The 18265-nt window shown below is 41.0% G+C and overlaps 1 protein-coding gene across 1 annotated transcript in view; it reads right to left on the bottom strand.

Moving 5' to 3' along the window:
• PGM1 (phosphoglucomutase 1) overlaps positions 1-11272 on the bottom strand; it is a gene marked incomplete at its 5' end in the record, with an annotated part of 41737 nt that extends 30465 nt beyond the window's left edge. Inside the window, one exon of the mRNA XM_081325322.1 lies at positions 10979-11272. Coding sequence (XP_081181448.1) covers positions 10979-11224 — 246 coding nt within the window. The remainder of the gene's footprint in view (positions 1-10978) is intronic.
• Positions 11273-18265: the final 6993 nt, after the last annotated feature.

Genomic DNA, 18265 nt, shown 5'->3' with positions numbered 1-18265 from the left:
CCCCCTTTTTTTGCTACAGGTTTATACTTTTTATATATGTGGATTATATCACCTTTTTTCTTCTTGATACATACAATCTGATTACTAAGAGTATTCAAAGTACATAATTCTCAATATTATGAACTTTGTTAACCTTTCTTTCAAAGCTGGCTGGTGTATACAGTATATAGCATGGAAAATAATTGAGGACACAAAAGAGAAACAATATTTGTTTTAAAAGATGTTCTTGAAAATTCTAGGATACATTGCAGGCTAAATTCATAGGTAGAAGCTGCCCTCTTGTGGTATACAATGTAATCATAAAATTCAGAGAGTTTTGACCAGTAAGGACTGTATATTGGTGAATAATTTACAGCAACTTAATTACTCAAAGTTAACTAATATCCTATAGTTACAGTCTGCAGTAACTATTAATTTACGTTACATTAGCCAGACAACAGACTGCACTGCAGACATTTAAGATCATTGTGTGGGATTGAAACTCTATTTTTTCACTATAGTGATGAGGTTTTTTTAATAACAATTTGAAGGCAACATGGGTCATTGGAGAATTTGCATTCATATTCTTATTGTATCCTATTATTCACTGCACAACCTTGGGAAAGCATCTCTTTGTCCAATTTCACCAGATTCTTGTGAAACTGAAACAAAAGAAATGCTAATCTGAGTTCCTTATAAGAACAGCCCCCCCAAAAAACCTTTTATCCTAAAAATGATCTGCAATATGTGACATTGAGTGAGATAGTACAGAACAATAAAAAGAGAGAAGATAAATCCATAGGCAGCTTATTTCATCTTAAAAGGCAATAGGAGGAGGAGTACTTAAGTTATTTATAAAAATAATAAAGGCAGGGTAAATAAGTTAAAATAACATGTTCAGTAACAAAAAACATGGGGACAAGCATTTCAGTTCATCAAGCCATGATCTTAAATAATTCATTGTAAATGAGGACTGGAAATTCTTATTATGTATTCATACATCTCATATTTACCTTTAGTAAGATATCTTATATAAATCTGTGATTGGTATATATCCTTGATGTTGTCCAACTAAATAAAGCTTGGCAACTAAAAAGTTGGTTTCCAAGAAACTCTGATATGTTTAAAATTCAGTAAGAAAAAAAATCTGGAGCAGAAACCTAAGTTGGATCCTTGTTTGTCTTCACTAACTCATGAACTAGTTGCTAGACTACAGAAATGAATGATTGGACTTACAGTTATATAATATTTTCTTAAAATACTTATGTACAAAGTCTTGACGAGTTCAAATCACCAGGACCAGATGGATTACACCCCAAGGTTCTCAAGGAACTGGTAGATGTGATCTCAGAACCACTGAACTATATTTTTCAAAGAGCACTGGGGAACTACCAGAGGACTGAAAAAGAGCTGATGTAGTTCCCATCTTCAAAAAAGGGACAAAATGGATCCAGGAAATTACAGACCTATCAGCCTGACCTCAATACCTGGGAAGATTCTGGAAAAGATAATCAAACAACGAATCAGCGAGCACCTAGAGGCAAACAAAGTCATTACTAAAAGCCAACATGGGTTTGTCAAAAACAGATCATGCCAGACAAATCTTATTGCATTCTTTGACCAAGTGACAAAATTAGTGGATCAGAGGAATGCTGTGGATATAATTTACTTGGACTTCAGTAAGGCATTTGATAAAGTAGATCACAACCTACTACTCGATAAGATAGAAAAATGTGGGTTAGACAGCATCACCACCAGATGGATTCGTAGCTGGCTGAACAGCTGTACTCAGCGTGTGGTCCTCAATGGAACCGCATCTACATGGAGGGTAGTGTGTAGTGGGGTGCCCCAGGGCTCTGTTCTGGGCCCAGTGCTCTTCAACATCTTCATCAACGATTTGGACAAGGGGATAGATGGGGAACTCATCAAATTTGCAGACGACACCAAGCTGGCAGGAATAGCCAACACTCAGGAAGATAGGCTTAAGATACAGGAGGATCTGGACAGACTTGAACACTGGGTGCTATCTAACAAAATGAGATTCAATGGTGAAAAAAGTAAGGTTCTACATTTAGACAAGAAAAATCAAATGTACAGGTATAGTACAGGGGGTACCTTGCTCAGTAGTAGTAACTGTGAGAGGGATCTTGGAGTCCTAGTGGACAATCACTTAAATATGAGCCAGCAGTGTGCTGCAGCTGCCAAAAAAGCCAACACAGTGCTAGGTTGCATTAACAGAGGGATAGAATCAAGATCACGTGAAGTATTAATACCACACCTGTAATACTGCATCCAGTTTTGGTCACCACGATGTAAAAAAAAATGTTGAGACTCTAGGAAGAGTACAGAGAAGAGCAACAAGGATGATTAGGGGACTGGAGGAACGGCTGCTAGAACTGGGTATGTCTAGTTTAATGAGTTTAATGAGTTTAATGAGTTTAATGAAGAGAAGGTGACATGACAGCAGTGTTCCAATCTCTCAGGGGCTGCCACAAAGAAAAGGGAGTCAAGCTATTTTCTGAAGCACCTGAGGGCAGGATAAGAAGCAACGGATGGAAACTAATCAAAGAGAGAAGCAACCTAGAACTAAGGAGAAACTTACTGACAGTTAGAACAATTAACCAGTGGAACAACCTGCCTCCAGAAGCGGTGAATGTTCCAACACTGGAAGTTTTAAGAAAAGACTGGACAGCCATTTGTCTGAAATGGTATAGGGTTTCCTGCCTGAGCAGGGGGTTGGGCTAGATGACCTTCAAGGTCCCTTCCATTATTATTATTATTATTTATTATTATTATTATTATTTATTTATTTTAATCCCATTTATATCCCGCCCTTCTCCGAAGACTCAGGGCGGCTTACAAATTAAGCACAAACCAATGTGCTTAGCAATAGCCTTCATTCTATGTATATGCCTGCTTATTAGGGCTTTCGCCCCCCCCCCAGCGGCATTATTAAAAAGTCAGCTTATTGCCCCCAACAATCTGGGTCCTCATTTTACCTACCTCGGAAGGATGGAAGGCTGAGTCAACCTTGAGCCTGGTGGGATGCGAACCTGCACTAATTGCAGGCAGCTGGTGTTACTTAAGGAGGCATTAGCCCACTGCTCCACCAAGGCTCCTTAATTATTTTTTATTATTATTATTATTATTATTATTATTATTATTATTATTATTATTATTATTATTATTATTATTATTATTATTATTATTTAGCCCTCTCTATTCTCCTGATCTGTGATACTACCATAAATAACAAAGTTTGTTTACAAAATATATATAACTCTCATGAGTAATATTCATTTGTACTAGTTCCATCCTAAATAAATATTTAAGCTTGTATCCTAAATTGCATGCGTCTAATAAGAGTTTACAGTACTTCATATAATAGCCATCTATCTCTGATGGTAGGCCATTAGCTAGGTTCCCTGATCATGATAGGATTTGTACCTAATTCAATTTAGTAAGATCTAGCCACTGAATTTTTAAAATCATGGTTTATAGCTTAACATTACTCCACAAAATATGATTGCATAAACATGACTTAGCACAACAAGTAATGGGTTCTGAAAATGGAGGTACTGGTTAATTGGTAATTATTTTTCAGTTAACATGTGTTGCAGACAATAAAACAGTTCCTCCTATAAAAATGCAGAACAGCTCAATTTACAGGTTAAAGCTACTCTCTACTCACAAATTATATCTTTCCGCTAGCTTTAAACAGGCTGTATGTTCTCCTGGAGGTTATGCAATGACCTCTCTTACTATATAGCTGGTTATAAACCTTTGTGCTCCAGCAATGATATTACCAGTATTTAAAACGTGAATTACAAGAACATCTCAAAGAAAGATGCTAAGCAAATGCAAGAACATTCTCGATGGCTTGTAAAGATCATAGCAACTAATGATAGAAGAAGATGCTTCAGGTGCTAGCCTCAATAGGTCAAAATCTATGCTAAGAGGTTAGAAAGCCCTGAAGTACTTACAAAGGCATTAAGGCCTGTTATCTCAGAATCCCAGTTTAATCCTAGCAATGTTAGGAGGTAGTTTACTGGATTTTACAGCTTCCCACACTTTAGAAATCCTGCCGAGCAAGTTATTTAGCCTGCAATCCCTCTTTCCTGTTCAGCATTTCTTATGAAAAATTAGCTGCGTACTAGGACGGTGAGAACCATTAAAAAGGAAGTGTTTATTTAACGCATGTTGTGGGAAGAGGAAATGGACTTGATGGAGGGACAAGAACAACAGCTATTCCTAAGACAGAGATCAGATAAAAGAAACCTGAGTCTGGATAGAACTATGCCTAAGAAAATATCTTAAAGAGAAAATTCTGTTACTGTATTTTTATACAGTAATAAAAATATTAGCCTGCATGACCTCGATTTCCCAGTGTGATCTTCCTTGAAGGACTGACATGAATTTTGCAAGTCTGAATGTGCTTTCCTCTTCTCTCTCTTTATCTCTGTACAAACAAGGAAGGGGACTACTTGTATCCAGGCTTTTTGCTGCAGAAACGTATTATGTTTTATCCCACTAGGGCAGGGGTAGGCAATCTCGGTTCTTCTATGACTCATGGACTTCGACTCCCAGAATCCCTCAGTCAGCTATGCTGACTGAGGAATTCTGGCAGTCGAAGTCCATGAGTCATAAAAGAGCCGAGGTTGCCTACCCCTGCACTAGGGGTAAAAACCCCCTCAAATTTAGTCTTAGCAGAATCAAGGCATGCTGTGCCTCAATTCACTATGTTCAAATTTTCAATTAACACTCAGACATCTAGAGATCATGGAAGGCTAATCTCCAATATGAATTTGGGGAACCAAATGAGCATATAAACCTGCTATTTTAGGTGGGACAGAGAAATCTGATCTTAGCTTTCAACAATTATGGTATGTGAGGCAGGTCTCTGTACCATAAAAAAGAGAAATTTGGAATATAGGAAAGAGGAACTTTTTTTCCTGTGGCAGTTTCAGAAAAGTACAGAAAATCCCACCTATAGATACTGAGGAGTCAGTCCTTCTATATTCCTAGCCAACTCCCCCCACCCCAAAAAAACTACAACAAAAGAAGCAGCAGCTGGGGACTTGAACATGACCTAGATTTGTATTCAGTAATTCCTTCTTGGCATGCAGAGTGACTGCTGCTCTTGGACGGCTACTTACTGTGCTGGAAATGTCCCTTTTATTATGATCGTCTATGTTTCCAGATTCAGGACAAACCAGCCTATTTAACTAATTGCGAGCATTGCCCATTTGCATGCTTTCTGCAGGCAAGAGGGGTTTGTACAACCTCTTAGCTGTGACCTGAAAACTAGGATAATATTGTACTATTCATCTCTTCTTCTAAAGCAGAGGTGTCAAACTCAATTTCATTGAGGGCCACATCAGCATTGTGGTTGCCCTTGGAGGGCCAGGTGGGTATGGCCAGGGTGGGCGTGGCCTACTGGGTGGGTGTGGCTAGAGTGCGTATGGCCTACTGGGTGGGCATGGCCAGCTCTACATCATTGGCATCAAGGGTGCCTATGGGGACCTGGGCAGGAGTGGGACAGATCTGGGGGTCTCTGGCAGGAGGAGGGTCTCTGGGCCAGGGCCAACGCAGCGGGGGCCATTCCCTCACTGTTTCCAGGATGGCTTCGGGGGCCACATGAAACCACTTCGCGGGCCGGATCCGGCCCCCGGGCCTTGTGTTTGACATGTCTGTTCTAAAGAATCTCTGTAACTTTCAGTGGAATTATTCACAGCTCTTATTCTGTAAGGTCTCTTTTGTAGGGGAAAAATTCTTAGTTTATCTTAAAAGAAAGGGAACATTTCTTCTGTAACCTAGAAGATATTAACTATAAAACAGAAGAGATGCATTTTATTTTTATACTAGGGAAATTGTATTACCGGTAGTTTAAAATGAATTTTCACTAGGCATCATGGGGATCTGCAAACTCTTCTGATGCTTGTCAATTAAAGCACCGTCATATTGTGCACCAGCAGTATATGAACAAAAGGGATTCATATACTGCTGAGGAGATGGGATCTTGCTTTCAACAGACTGACCTGCTGAAAGACAGGCATAATTGGTTATCAAGGATTGGGGATTGGAGGCACTATTCTATAGTTGCTTCCCTCCTTGTTGACTGGGTGGTTCCTATCTCTATAAATGGAAAAGAGAAACTGAGTCCTTGGGTCACCCAATGTGGGGTGCCCAGGACTTGGCCCACTCTCCCATATCAATGGAGGAGTCATCCATTAGATTGAGGTTAGACATCTTCAATATGCTGATGATATTTTATGATTGTAAGCTGCCCAGAGTTACCTTGAGATAAGATGGGCGGGCTATAACTTTTATCAATCAATCAATCAATTCAACTTAACATCTCAAGCCAAACAGGAAATGATGCCAGGTTATTTAAAAGATCACATTTTCCCAAATACTTCCATCTGTCCAATCAGGTTCATCAGAAGAAGCATACTCCAGGTCCCATTATTAAGGAATTATGTTGGGCAAAACCCAAGATATGAGCCTTTTCTCCCATGGAGCCCAACCTGAGGAACATTAACTGCCACTGCCACCGTTCCCCCCTCCCTAAGACTGGTTCCTTTTTTGATGTCATTCTGGAAGTCTGATAAACTTGGTTATGTCTAAAGGCTTGAGGTTTCATGAAAATGAGGTTTTAATGAGATGGCTACATTGTATGTAACGTCTATGCTCTCCCTTCCATTTTTAGGTTTTTAAAAATATTTATGTTTTAGTTTTAGAATATTTTTGTAATTATTCTCTTTTATGGTTTTATTGTACGCCACCCAGAGTCATGTTTCTGTCAGATGGATGTTATATAAATATGATAATTATGTCCTGATTTGGTACTTGGAAGTTGTGAGGGATTGAATGGGTGAGATAATTCCAGCAATACAAAACTAAATTGTTAAAAAAAATGATGGGCATTGTTGCATAATCATATTTCTTGTTCTAGATAGGGAGGATGCGCTTTCCTGAAAGATCTGGTATGCAACCTGGGGTTTTTCCTAGATTCATGGCTCCTGCTAGAACTGAAGATGGAAGTGATAGCCAGGAGAACCTTTGTCCAGTTTTGACAGGTTAGTTATTGTGCCCCTTCCTGAACAATGAAATATTAAAGATCGTGATTAATTTATTTATTAAAATGATATGCCTCATCTTGTTATCTAAAGTGCACCATCTTGGCATCTCTCAAGCTACTGTAGCTTCCTTAATGGGGGCCTGCCCTCAAAGAAAAGTTAAAAGCTGCAGCTAACATAGAATGTGGCTGTTTGGTTGTCCACTTGCTGAATAGTGCCAATAGTGTTGGCTCTTTTATCACTCATGGACTTCAACTCCCAGGAATTATGGGAGTTGAAGTCCACGAGTCATAAAAGCCAAGATTGCCTACCCCTGATGTATAGCTTGGGTTCTTGTTACCCTCTATTTTATCCAGGTAAAGTATGCTTACCCTACCAAATCTAGCAGGGATAGATTGATCTTACCCTGTAAGAGACTGGGTAATTGGAACACAGAGTATGACATCCTTGAGGGTAGCAATCTCACTTGGGAATAATATGTTCCTTGAGGCAAGGCTGCCCTTTACCCTTTTGTCTAAGCTGGAAACTAGTAAAGTAAATCCTCTTCCCTAAAACATTTCACAGGAACATTTTAGTTAGGAAAGCAACTGATTTTCTTTTGATGTTTGCATTGTTTTATGGATCATTTTAGCTCTATGTATCATAAGCAAATTTTAGATGAATCCACCCACAAGTTTTTTTCAGTGCCATTGCTTGAGAAATATGCACATGCAAAGTCACTTTCTCTCAGCTCAACTTACCTCACAGGGTGGTTATTGTGGGGAAAACCGGAGGTATGTTAGATATAAATTTATTTATATCCCACTTTTCTCATTTTTACAAATAACTCAAGCTGGTAAACATATCCAACATACCTTCCTCCTCCTGTTTTCCCCACCTCCTGTTTTCCCCACAACAATCACACTGTGAGGTGAGTTGGGCTAGGAGAGAGTGACTTTGCATGCACATATTTCTCAAGCAACAGCACTAAAAAAAACTAGTCCTGACAGTTATGACCATCGTAGCATCCCCATGGTCCCATGATCAAAAATTCATAACATAAGATTTCCAGATGTGCCCATTAGATGTAAAAAGCTGGCTACCATTGCATCAGGACCCTAAGAGTTTCCTTTCTGGATCTGAAAAAAAGAGCTGAGAAACTTTTGACAAATGATGGGGAAAAAAGGCTGCAAGAAAATTGACATACACCAGAACTTTACCAATTTAATCCCCTGCCCCAGGAAAGGTACGTCTATCTTTCTGTTGTTGTTTTCAAGCTGGTATCTTTCACACATGTTGTAATTCACTATAATAACCCCTCCCCAAAAGGTGTGTTTTTAAGTGAGACAGGTCTTGAAAATGAAGATCTGATAAGCACTAGATTTTTTTTAAAATTTATATGCTGCCCATCTCAGCAAGAGGGACTCTAGGCATCTTACAAGAAGTTAAAACATTAAAAAAACATGATACAAAGGTTGGGAGGAGAAAGTCTGTTCAGTTTAAGGGAGCAGCAATTCCACCCTGCTTCTGAATAGCCCTTCTGAAAATCATACCAATAGGATAGTTTTTTTGAATCAATAATGTTTAGTGCAGTTCCTGATTGGAAAGAATTATTTGTACAAATAATAAAGGCAGGTTGTAAATAAATAAAATGTTTTAAAATATATAGGCAACTCATCACACAAATGTTTAATCACAGGAATTTAATGCACACTTGTTTAAAACATCAATTTTGCTCTTTTAAGGACAGAGTTTTGCACCATCCAGTCCTCACAAAAGTATTGCCATGAATTTTGCACCTGCACGCAGAAAAGTTGGAAGACTTAAGTTTGTCCAAAACGTTCTTAAATCAGCAAGGAATCCAAGATGAAGCCTATTTCCCCATGTTAGGAAAACCCTATTTATTTTAAAACAAGGATAACCTTTAGACGGACTAGTACCTCAGGACAGAAACCGTATCTCCAATGCCCGAAAGGTTAACTTAAATGTCAAAGATTGCAGAGCCTTGTACAGCTTAGCCAGCCGTAAGTGCCATCACAGTCACACACACACCCTCAAAAACGACAAGGAACCCGGGTGTAAAAATAATTATCTCGCCAGTGTCACAATCCCAAATCGCCCTAACGTTGCGAGCCTTGCCTCCATTCTCTGCAAGAGATCATTTCCCTCAAGAAGGGTTATTTGCAGCTCCGGGAGTATAGTAGGATCCTGCTAAACTCCTCTCTACCCATTTATGCCTATACCTCTGATCTCTTAAGATGTCGATTAAAGTCAAGAAATCCACCACTCCTCACAGCACTTAAGCTGATGGCCGAACATCAGAGCACTATACAAAAGTGGATGGAAGCATGGAGTAGCTATAAAAGGTAAAGGTAAAGGTTCCCCTGCACATGCGTGCTAGTCGTTTCCGACTCTAGGGGCCGGTGCTCATCTCCGTTTCAAAGCCGAAGAGCCAGTGCTTGTCCGAGGACATCTCCGTGGTCATGTGGCCGGCATGACTAGACACCAAAGGCGCACGGAACGCTGTTACCTTCCCACCGGAGCGGTCCCTATTTTTCTACTTGCATTTTTACGTGCTTTCGAACTGCTAGGTTGGCAGAAGCTGGGACGAGTAACAGGCGCTCACTCTGTTACGCGGCACTCGGGATTCGACCCGCCAAGCTGCTGACCTTCTGATCGACAAGCTCAGCGTCCTAACCCACTGAGCCACCGCGTCCCTTGGAGTAGCTATACCTCCCAAGATATTTCTGAGCATATTAATCCTAATAGTATACCTCCAGGATTTAATCTACCCCAACACATATGGGTGACATACAATAGAATTAGAACGACTCATGGGGTGTGTGCCGATTCTCTGTATAAATGGGAAAAGACACCTTCAGCACAATGTGATTGCGGGGCTTTCCCGACAGACTATCCAACATACAGTGAGGAAATGCACTAATAGAAGATACCCAGGAGATTTTAAGGACTTCCTCTGCATAACAACGGCAGCTACTGACTGGATCTCCAAACTCAACATTAAACTCTGAAATGTTATTTCTGTTTTCCTCTTAGGCTTTATAATTGCTTTTTTAAAAATTGTTTTAACTGTTCTAACTTGTAAATCTGAAGTGCTTTTAATTCTGCGTGTGACCAGCCATACGCTAAATAAATAAATGCAGCTCCGAATAGACATTCCCCCCCCAAAAAACAAAACCCACCCAAAACCAATAAAAACAAAAACCCAGCACCAACTAGGAAGGCCCATTGCAAACCGAGTGCGCTTCCCCCCAACGTAATCTTTATTCGGGAACTGACAAGATGCAAGCCGCGGGCCCCGAGCCTTGGTGCGTGGCTTAAGGAGGCCTGCGGGGAGGAACCGAAGCAGGTTTCTCGGTTAGGAAAGGGTCTCTAAGCCAAGTCCCCAAAACGGGCGCACTTCGCTGCACTGCCCCTCTCCACCAGTCTCGAAGCTCGCAGACGCCATTCAAACTCCTAAGGCAGGGGTCTTCAAACTTGGCCCTTTTATGACTTGTGGACTTCAACTCCCAGAATTCCTCAGCCAGCTTTGCTGGCTGAGGAATTCTGGGAATTGAAGTCCATGAGTCATAAAAGGGCCGAGTTTGAAGACCCCTGTCCTAAGGCGTCCCGTCCCCCCCCCCGCCCCGCAGGCAGACTTCAAGCCAATCCAATGGTGGAGGCCGAAAGGCGCCCGCCAAAAAAAAGGAGCCTCGGTTAGCGCCGCTGGCTGCTTCTCCGGAAGGCATTTCCTCCCAGCCCCGTAAACCGAGCTCACCGGTAACGGAATTGGGCGGAGGTGGTGGTGGTGGAGGGGAAGGCAACCGGAAAGAGTCGCTCTCCCGGCACGTACAACGCGACGTGCCCGCCAACCGGCATGCAAACTCGGGGTTTCGCCCGAGGCGAGGGAGCCGGGAAGGCGACAGGCAGAGCCGACTTACCCCGTTGGCGGCGGCGATGCGGAGGATCAGCTGGATGGCCTCCGTCATGTAAAACCTCCCGTCGCCCCCCACCACCAGCGTGGCCGCCTGCCTCTCCGCCGGCTCGATGGTGGAGATAATGCTCTGGATGAAGTTCTCGGCGTAATGGGCATTGCCTTGGAAAACCTTGACCCGCTTGCGGAGGCCGCTGGTGCCCGGCTTCTGGTCGAGGTAGGCTTTGGTTTTGACGGTCACGATCTGCACCATGGTGGCCGGGACTGGCGGGGCGGCTCGGAGAGGAGCTGGCTTGGCTGCAGACTGACTCTACCTTTCGTAGCAGCTGCGGGGCTGGGTTTATCCCAAGCAGCCATCTCCTCCCACTGAAATTTAAAGTGGCAGAGGATCCTTTCCCCACGACCGGGTTAAAACGCCTTTAAAGCGCCCGTATCCAGGCGCTGCCTAAGCAGATCCTTCCCTTCTCTTTAGTGCCAGCCTGCTCAGAATAAGGCATGAAATGCTAAGTTAATGGTAGTGCAGACAGGGACTCCTAAGCATATCTCAGTCATGGGCTGAGAGTGAGACAAAGGCACATCCTGAGATCACACTAAATTTCCAGGGCATGTCTGTACACTAGTTAGATACAAGTGGAGAGGGGAAAAAAATCAGAGTCAGTCTAAAATTGTCCTTAGCTGTACTCATTTCTGCACCATCCAGCAGTCTCAAGGTGTGTAGGAATTTGTAAGCTGTGCCACCACCCACTGGGCTCAAGGAAATCTAGTGTGACCTCAGGATGTGCCTTTGTCTCACTCTCAGCCCATGACTGAGATACGTTTATGTTTATTGGACTTATGTACCACCCTTCTCCCGTAGGTTCACAAGGAATTTAAAATAACAATACACATTACAAAAGTTAAGAACAATTAAAATAATTAAATTTAGTCCTTGAATAAAATAAAACCCCTATATATATTTAGGAGTCCCTATCTGCACTGCCATTAAATTAGTATTTCATGCCTTATTCTGACATTGTCCAAGGATACCTAAGATGTCTAAAGATGACTGCGTCCTCCACCAAACCGCCGCTATATCCTCAGGGAAAACTCCAAACTTTTGTTAGAAGTCCCCTGGATCCATCAAACACCTGGCACAGGCTGATCCAACAGACCATGTCTCCCGGCATAGGAAGGGTAATCCCAGTGATCCAAGTCAACTAAGAATGATTTTTCCATAGTGGTGGATCAAAGATTATGTCCTCCACTGTCAGTCACATCTCAGCTACCCTGAGACAAAACCCAGATCTAACCTGCAGCCTCTGGTATGCGTCAGGCCATTGATGACATGGGACAGATCCATGGTTGTCAAGGAAAGCTACAAACTCATGAGCTGCTCCAGACTCAACATTACTGTTGGCAAATTGAAATTTCCAAGAACTAGCAGCTACAGGATTCTGTTGCCAGGGAATCCAGTAGCTCAGACAGGGTAGCTACTGGGCAGAAGGGAGAGGGTGATTCAGTAGCAGCAATCCCAATTGTTCCTTTCAACCCAGCTTCAGACAGACCTCTCCTCTCTCCCCTGGGCTCTCAACTGCACCAACACCTGAAACCCAGTGGGCACATTTCTGAGAGGGGATCCTCACCCTCTGAGCCAAACCAGATTCCTGTAAGATGTGCCAGGTTGGTGCCCTCCTCCAAGGTAAGGTTGTAGACAAGGACAGTTTTGTTACACAGCAACCTGACTCTTAAAAGCAATACCCACAAAAGGAAAGAAGGTGTGGCAAACATCTTCCCTAGTTTCTTGGACTGTAATGGTGAGGGGAGAGAGATGTAATGTCAGGCTTGCAAGATTCTATTAACCTCACAATAAAGATAGTCCTAGTACTTCTGGGGGGTGGGGCTTTTTGTCTGGAGTATCTTGCAAAACTAACATCAATCTTGCAGTTTCTCTTCCTAAGAAGATCCTCTAGAGCACGGGTATCAAACTCACCGCGTCACGTGATGTATTGTGACATATTGTAACTTTTTTTGTATTGCTGGAGCTGGGGTGGGTGCAGCCTCCGCATGATGCAACCGGCCCTTGGGCTGGCAGTTTGACACCCTTGCTCTAGTCTAGAGTTTTAGAAATAGCCAAATTTCTGCAGCTTCTTCTTCTCCTCCTCCTCCTCCTGTCTCAAGGACATTCTCACACACCATTACAGAACTGGGCTTTGAAGGATGCTATCTCACTTACCCACCTGCTTTCTCTGTCTAAAACTTACAGCCTAAAGTAGAGTAGAGTAGAGTAGAGTAGAATAGAATAGAATAGAATAGAATAGAATAGAATAGAATAGAATAGAATAGAATAGAATAGAATAGAATAGAATAGAATAGAATAGAATTTGGAAGGGACCTTGGAGGTCTTCTAGTCCAGCCCCCTGCTCAAGCAGCAGAACCTGCTTGAGACAGAAGACAGTCTAGCGCTAGCCTCTTCTTAAAATCTCCAGTGAGGCAGTGCCCACGATTTCTGGAGGCAAGCTGTTCCACTGGTTGATTGTCCTCACAATCAGGAAGTTTCTCCTTAATTCCAGGTTGCTTCTCTCTTTAATCAGTTTCCAACCATTGTTTTTCATTCTTTCCTCTGGTGCTCTGGTGAACAACATGACCCCCTCTTCCTTGTAGCAACCCCTCAGATACTGGAATACTGCTATCATGTCTCCCCTTTTTCTTCTTTTCTTTAGACTAGCCTAGGGGTCAGCAACCTGAAACAGTGAAAGAGCCACTCGGAACCGGTTCCCTCACAAAAGGAAAAACTGGGAGCCGCAAAAAATGTGTGCACATGCGCATACATGCGCGCATGCGCAGAACAGGGTTTGAAGAGTGGAGCCAAGGCGAGATATGCACCTACCCTGCATATTTGAATTGATTGGTTGAACTTTTTTAGTCCCACTTTTTTTTGGGGGGGACTGCACATGGCAGAGGACTGGAAGCCGCAAGAGACAGCTGAAAGAGCCGCATGCGGCTCCGGAGCCGCAGGTTGCAGACCTGTGGACTAGCCAAACCCACATCCCGCAGCCATTCTTTGTATGGTTTAGTCTCCAGGCCTTTGATCATCTTAGTTGCTCTTCTCTGAATTTTTTCCAAACTCTCAACATTGTTTTTGTGATATGGTGATCAAAATTGGCTGCAGTATTCCAGATGTGGTTTTACTAGGATTTTATAAAGTGGTACTAATACTTCGTGTGATCTTGATTCTATGCCTCTGTTTATACAACCCAGGATTGTATTAGTTTTTTTGATTGCTGCTGCACACTGCTGGCTCATAGTCAAGTGATCGTCCACTAGGACTTCAAGGTCCCTCTCACAGTTACTGTTTTTAAGCCAGGTCTCCCCAATCTGTACTCATATCTTTGATTTTTCCTGCCTAAATGTAAAACTTTGCTTTTCTCCATATTGAAACTCATTTTGTTGTATAGGGCTCATTGTTCAAGTTTGTCTAGATCTTTTTGGATCTTGAGCTTGTCTTCTGGGGGTGTTGGCTACTCTCGTCAGTTTGGTGTCATCTGCAAATTTGATGAGTTCCCCTTCAATTCCATTATCTAAATCATTTATGAAGATATTGAAGAGTACTGGGTCTAAGACAGAACCTTGTGGTACCCCACTGCTTATTTTTCTCCATGTGAATGTAGTGCCATTAAGGACTACTCATTGAGTACAGTTTGCCAGCCAGCTACAGCTTCATCTGGTGGTGATGCTGTCTATTCCACCTTTTTCTACCTTACCAAGGAGTAGGTTGTGGTCTACTTTATCAAATGCCTTACTGAAATCTAAGTATACTACGTCCACAGCATTTCACTGGTCTAGTAGTTTAGTCACTTTATCAAAGAATGAAATAAGATTGGTTTGGCATGATCTGTTTTTAACAAACCCGTGCTGGCTACTGGTTATGACTTTGTTTGCTTCTAGTTGTTTGCAGATCTGTTTGTTTGATTATCTTTTGTAGGATCTTCCCAGGTATTGATGTTAGAAGTATCTCACTTTTCTTCTCCCTACAAAGGGGATGAGCTAGCTTCCCATTTGAGCTTCCTATTTTTACATCCTTGTTACGGCTATATTAGAAAGGTGCATTTTTTTAGGTCAAGCTTAACTCTTGGTGACTACATGGACCTGTTCTTGCAATTTCCTTAGTAGTAATATACAATTAGGTTGCCATGCTTTCTTCCAGAATTCTTAATTAAGTTAATTATCCCAACTTTTCACTTAGCATACACACCTAGGAATTTCTTAGATATTTATCAAGGATGATGTAAATGTACACTTTTCCAATATTAATCAAAATTACTAACTGTTGTAACCATTATCTTTAGCCTTGTTACTTCAGATCCTTTCGGCTTCATCACCTAAAGAAAGAGACTGAGTAAGCCATGATGCAAAGAATGAATAATCAGTCAGACGCATGACGACTGTTCACATCACATACTAACTTATGTTTAATTGAACCGTGGTTTATGGGATTAATCCAGTTGGGTAGACCTGCACAACAGTAATTGAGGCTGAGATTATCTTTATTTTATTTGTATCCCGCCTTTATCATTTTTACAAATAACTCAGGTGGTGAACTTACCCAACATACCTTCCTCCTCCTATTTTCCCCACAACAACCTTCTGAGTTGAATTGGGCTGAAAGACAATGATTGGCTTAGGGTAGCCCAGCTGGTTTCTTTAAGCCATAAACTAGCTAACTACATCTTACCCTGGGATATTGTACAAAATCAAAATTCATTGGATTGAATTCCAAAGAGTTAATCAATTACTGCTTCTATCCCACATTTAACATTGATATTTAACGAAGATATGATACTTAAAAGATTTGGAACCGGGTATGTCTAGTTTAATGAAGAGAAGGATAAGGGGTGACATGATAGCAGTGTTCCAATATGTCAGGGGTTGCCACAAAGAAGAGGGAGTCAAGCTATTCTCCAAAACACCTGAAGGCAGGACAAGAACCAATGGATCAAAGAGAGAAGCAACCTAGAACTACTGGTAAGGAGAAATTTCCTGACAATTAGGACAATTAACCAGTGGAACAACCTGTCTCCAGAAGCTGTGAATGCTCCAACACTGGAGGTTTTTAAGAAGAGACTGGACAGCCATTTGTCTGAAATGGTATAGGGTTTCTTGCCTAAGCAGGGGATTGCAAGGTCCCTTCCAATTATTATTATTATTATTATTACTATTATTATTATTATTATTATTATTATTATTATTATTATTATTATTATTATTATTATTATTACATGAATATGTTTATGATTTGAAGAACATGCATGAATGAAAAATGGCTGGGTGTAAACATTGCACAAACAAGGGTTTAGCATAACCAAAGACTAAATAGTAAAATATGAGGATGAAAAAGAAGCTGCAGACTGGGAGTGTGAAATAAGTTCCCAGTTCCTGATATGTGTCCTTTGTGTTTAACAGGTAAACAGGTAAACCTAAAAATAAGAAGGTAAGATATGAATAATTAAGTCAGGGAGCAAACTTAAAAAAGTCCCAAGTTTTTGCTTGTCATGGTCTATGTAAGGGGTGTCAAACTCGCAACGTCATGTGATGTGTCAAGATGTATCACATTTTTTTCTCCATTGCTGGCAATGAGGTGGGCCCGGTTTCTGCATGACGCATCCGGCCTGCGGGCTGGCAGTTTGACACCCCTGGTCTATTTTCTTTGAGTACAAACTTGTTGAGCCAATACAGGTCAGAATTATCATAGATTACCAGTCAGGCTTGTATTGATGGATATTTTGTCATATACATTTTTTTCTTTTTTTCTGTCTGCATACTACACCAAGAGTTGGCAATGCAACACTAGCAATAAAGATTTTGAAGGTTTATATTCTAGAAAATCTCAATAAATTACAAAATCATGATACATTTCAATCATATCACACAAAGTCTTCCAGATGTTGTTGATTTGATTTTTGGTAAGTAGGAAGGTGGATCTTTAACTCTTAAGAGCACAATTTTTGTCCCTTGAGTATGGGTTTACATGGATGAAAACTGGAAACAATTTTCTTTTTTTCCCCTCAGTAAGTGTATAGCAATGAGTACACATTTGCTCTTTTTTCACTGTCAGTCACAATCCTAAGTATCATCTTTGGTGAGGTTGCAACAGGGCACTCCATAACCAAGTTTCTTATTATTTGACCATGTTACCCCCTGGTTATGGGTTGTTTAATGGAATAAAAATGCTGCATGAGGTTTTCTTTTTCAGTGGGACCTACCATGCTGGATGTATTCCAACGGTGGCTTCAGTCTAAAGCAGGCTTTAGACTCAAAAATTGTTTTCTAATTATAATTTCATTTCTTCCATAAATGAAAATACAGCTATACTAAGCATCAGTATGAATGCTTTCAGCTTGACTTGAAGGACAGATTCTGAAATTACTAGCATGGTTTTAATTTCAGAACTGACATTTACTTGTCCAGTGTTCTGTTACCTCTGAAGTTAATGTATGAGATGGACTCTGAGATAAATATAGCATTTCAATAGTTCTTGCTTTTGAAGGTTATATAAATCTGATACTGTATCTTACTGAAATTTTAAGCTTGTTTGTAGAAGGAAGGCAACAGATAAGACTATCAATCTTCAGACTGAATAAACACAATAAATAAATGGAATAGCAGTGTATTTCAGTATTAATGTAAAGAAACATTGAATTTTAAAAATTCTCCATTCACTGGACAGAACTACTATTTTTCAGTCTTTTTAATTTGGATCCAACCAACATGCTACAAATAATTTATATAACCAGCCTTTCTCAACCCTTTTCTATGCTCAGATTTGAAAATTTAATCATGGAAGTTATAAAAATACATATTCAATGGTGATGCCAGGATTCTGGAGACTCTATGGTTGGCAATGAAAATGTTTTCATTACTGAAACTGACAACATATTCCTTTCAAACAATTTGAGAAAATATTCATTTTTTCCCTATAAATCTTATTTAATCACAAACTTACTCAAAGACTGCAATCCTATACTGTGAGCAGTGCTTTTTTTGTAAAAGAAAAAGGTGCCGGAACTCACACATGTCATACAAACCACCTTGCCTACCCTACAAGGTTCCATCCCAAAAAGGTGCCGGAACTCCGTTCTGGGTGTTCTATGAGAAAAAAAGCCCTGACTGTGAGGCTCTGTTGAATTCAACTGGGCCTTTTCAAGTAGTGACAATAAACATATTTGGATGGAAGCAGAACATTACAATATACCGGGTTCAGTGGAAAGTGAGAACAAAGAAAAATGTAAAAAAGCCACAAAAACTGTCACAGTCACTT

The sequence above is a fragment of the Vipera berus genome (genome assembly GCF_964194415.1).
Source record: "Vipera berus genome assembly, chromosome: 3".
In the NCBI taxonomy this organism is placed as follows: domain Eukaryota; kingdom Metazoa; phylum Chordata; class Lepidosauria; order Squamata; family Viperidae; genus Vipera; species Vipera berus.
The sequence above is the reverse complement of the archived record's forward strand: the minus strand, read 5'-3'. Positions and strand labels throughout refer to the sequence as shown.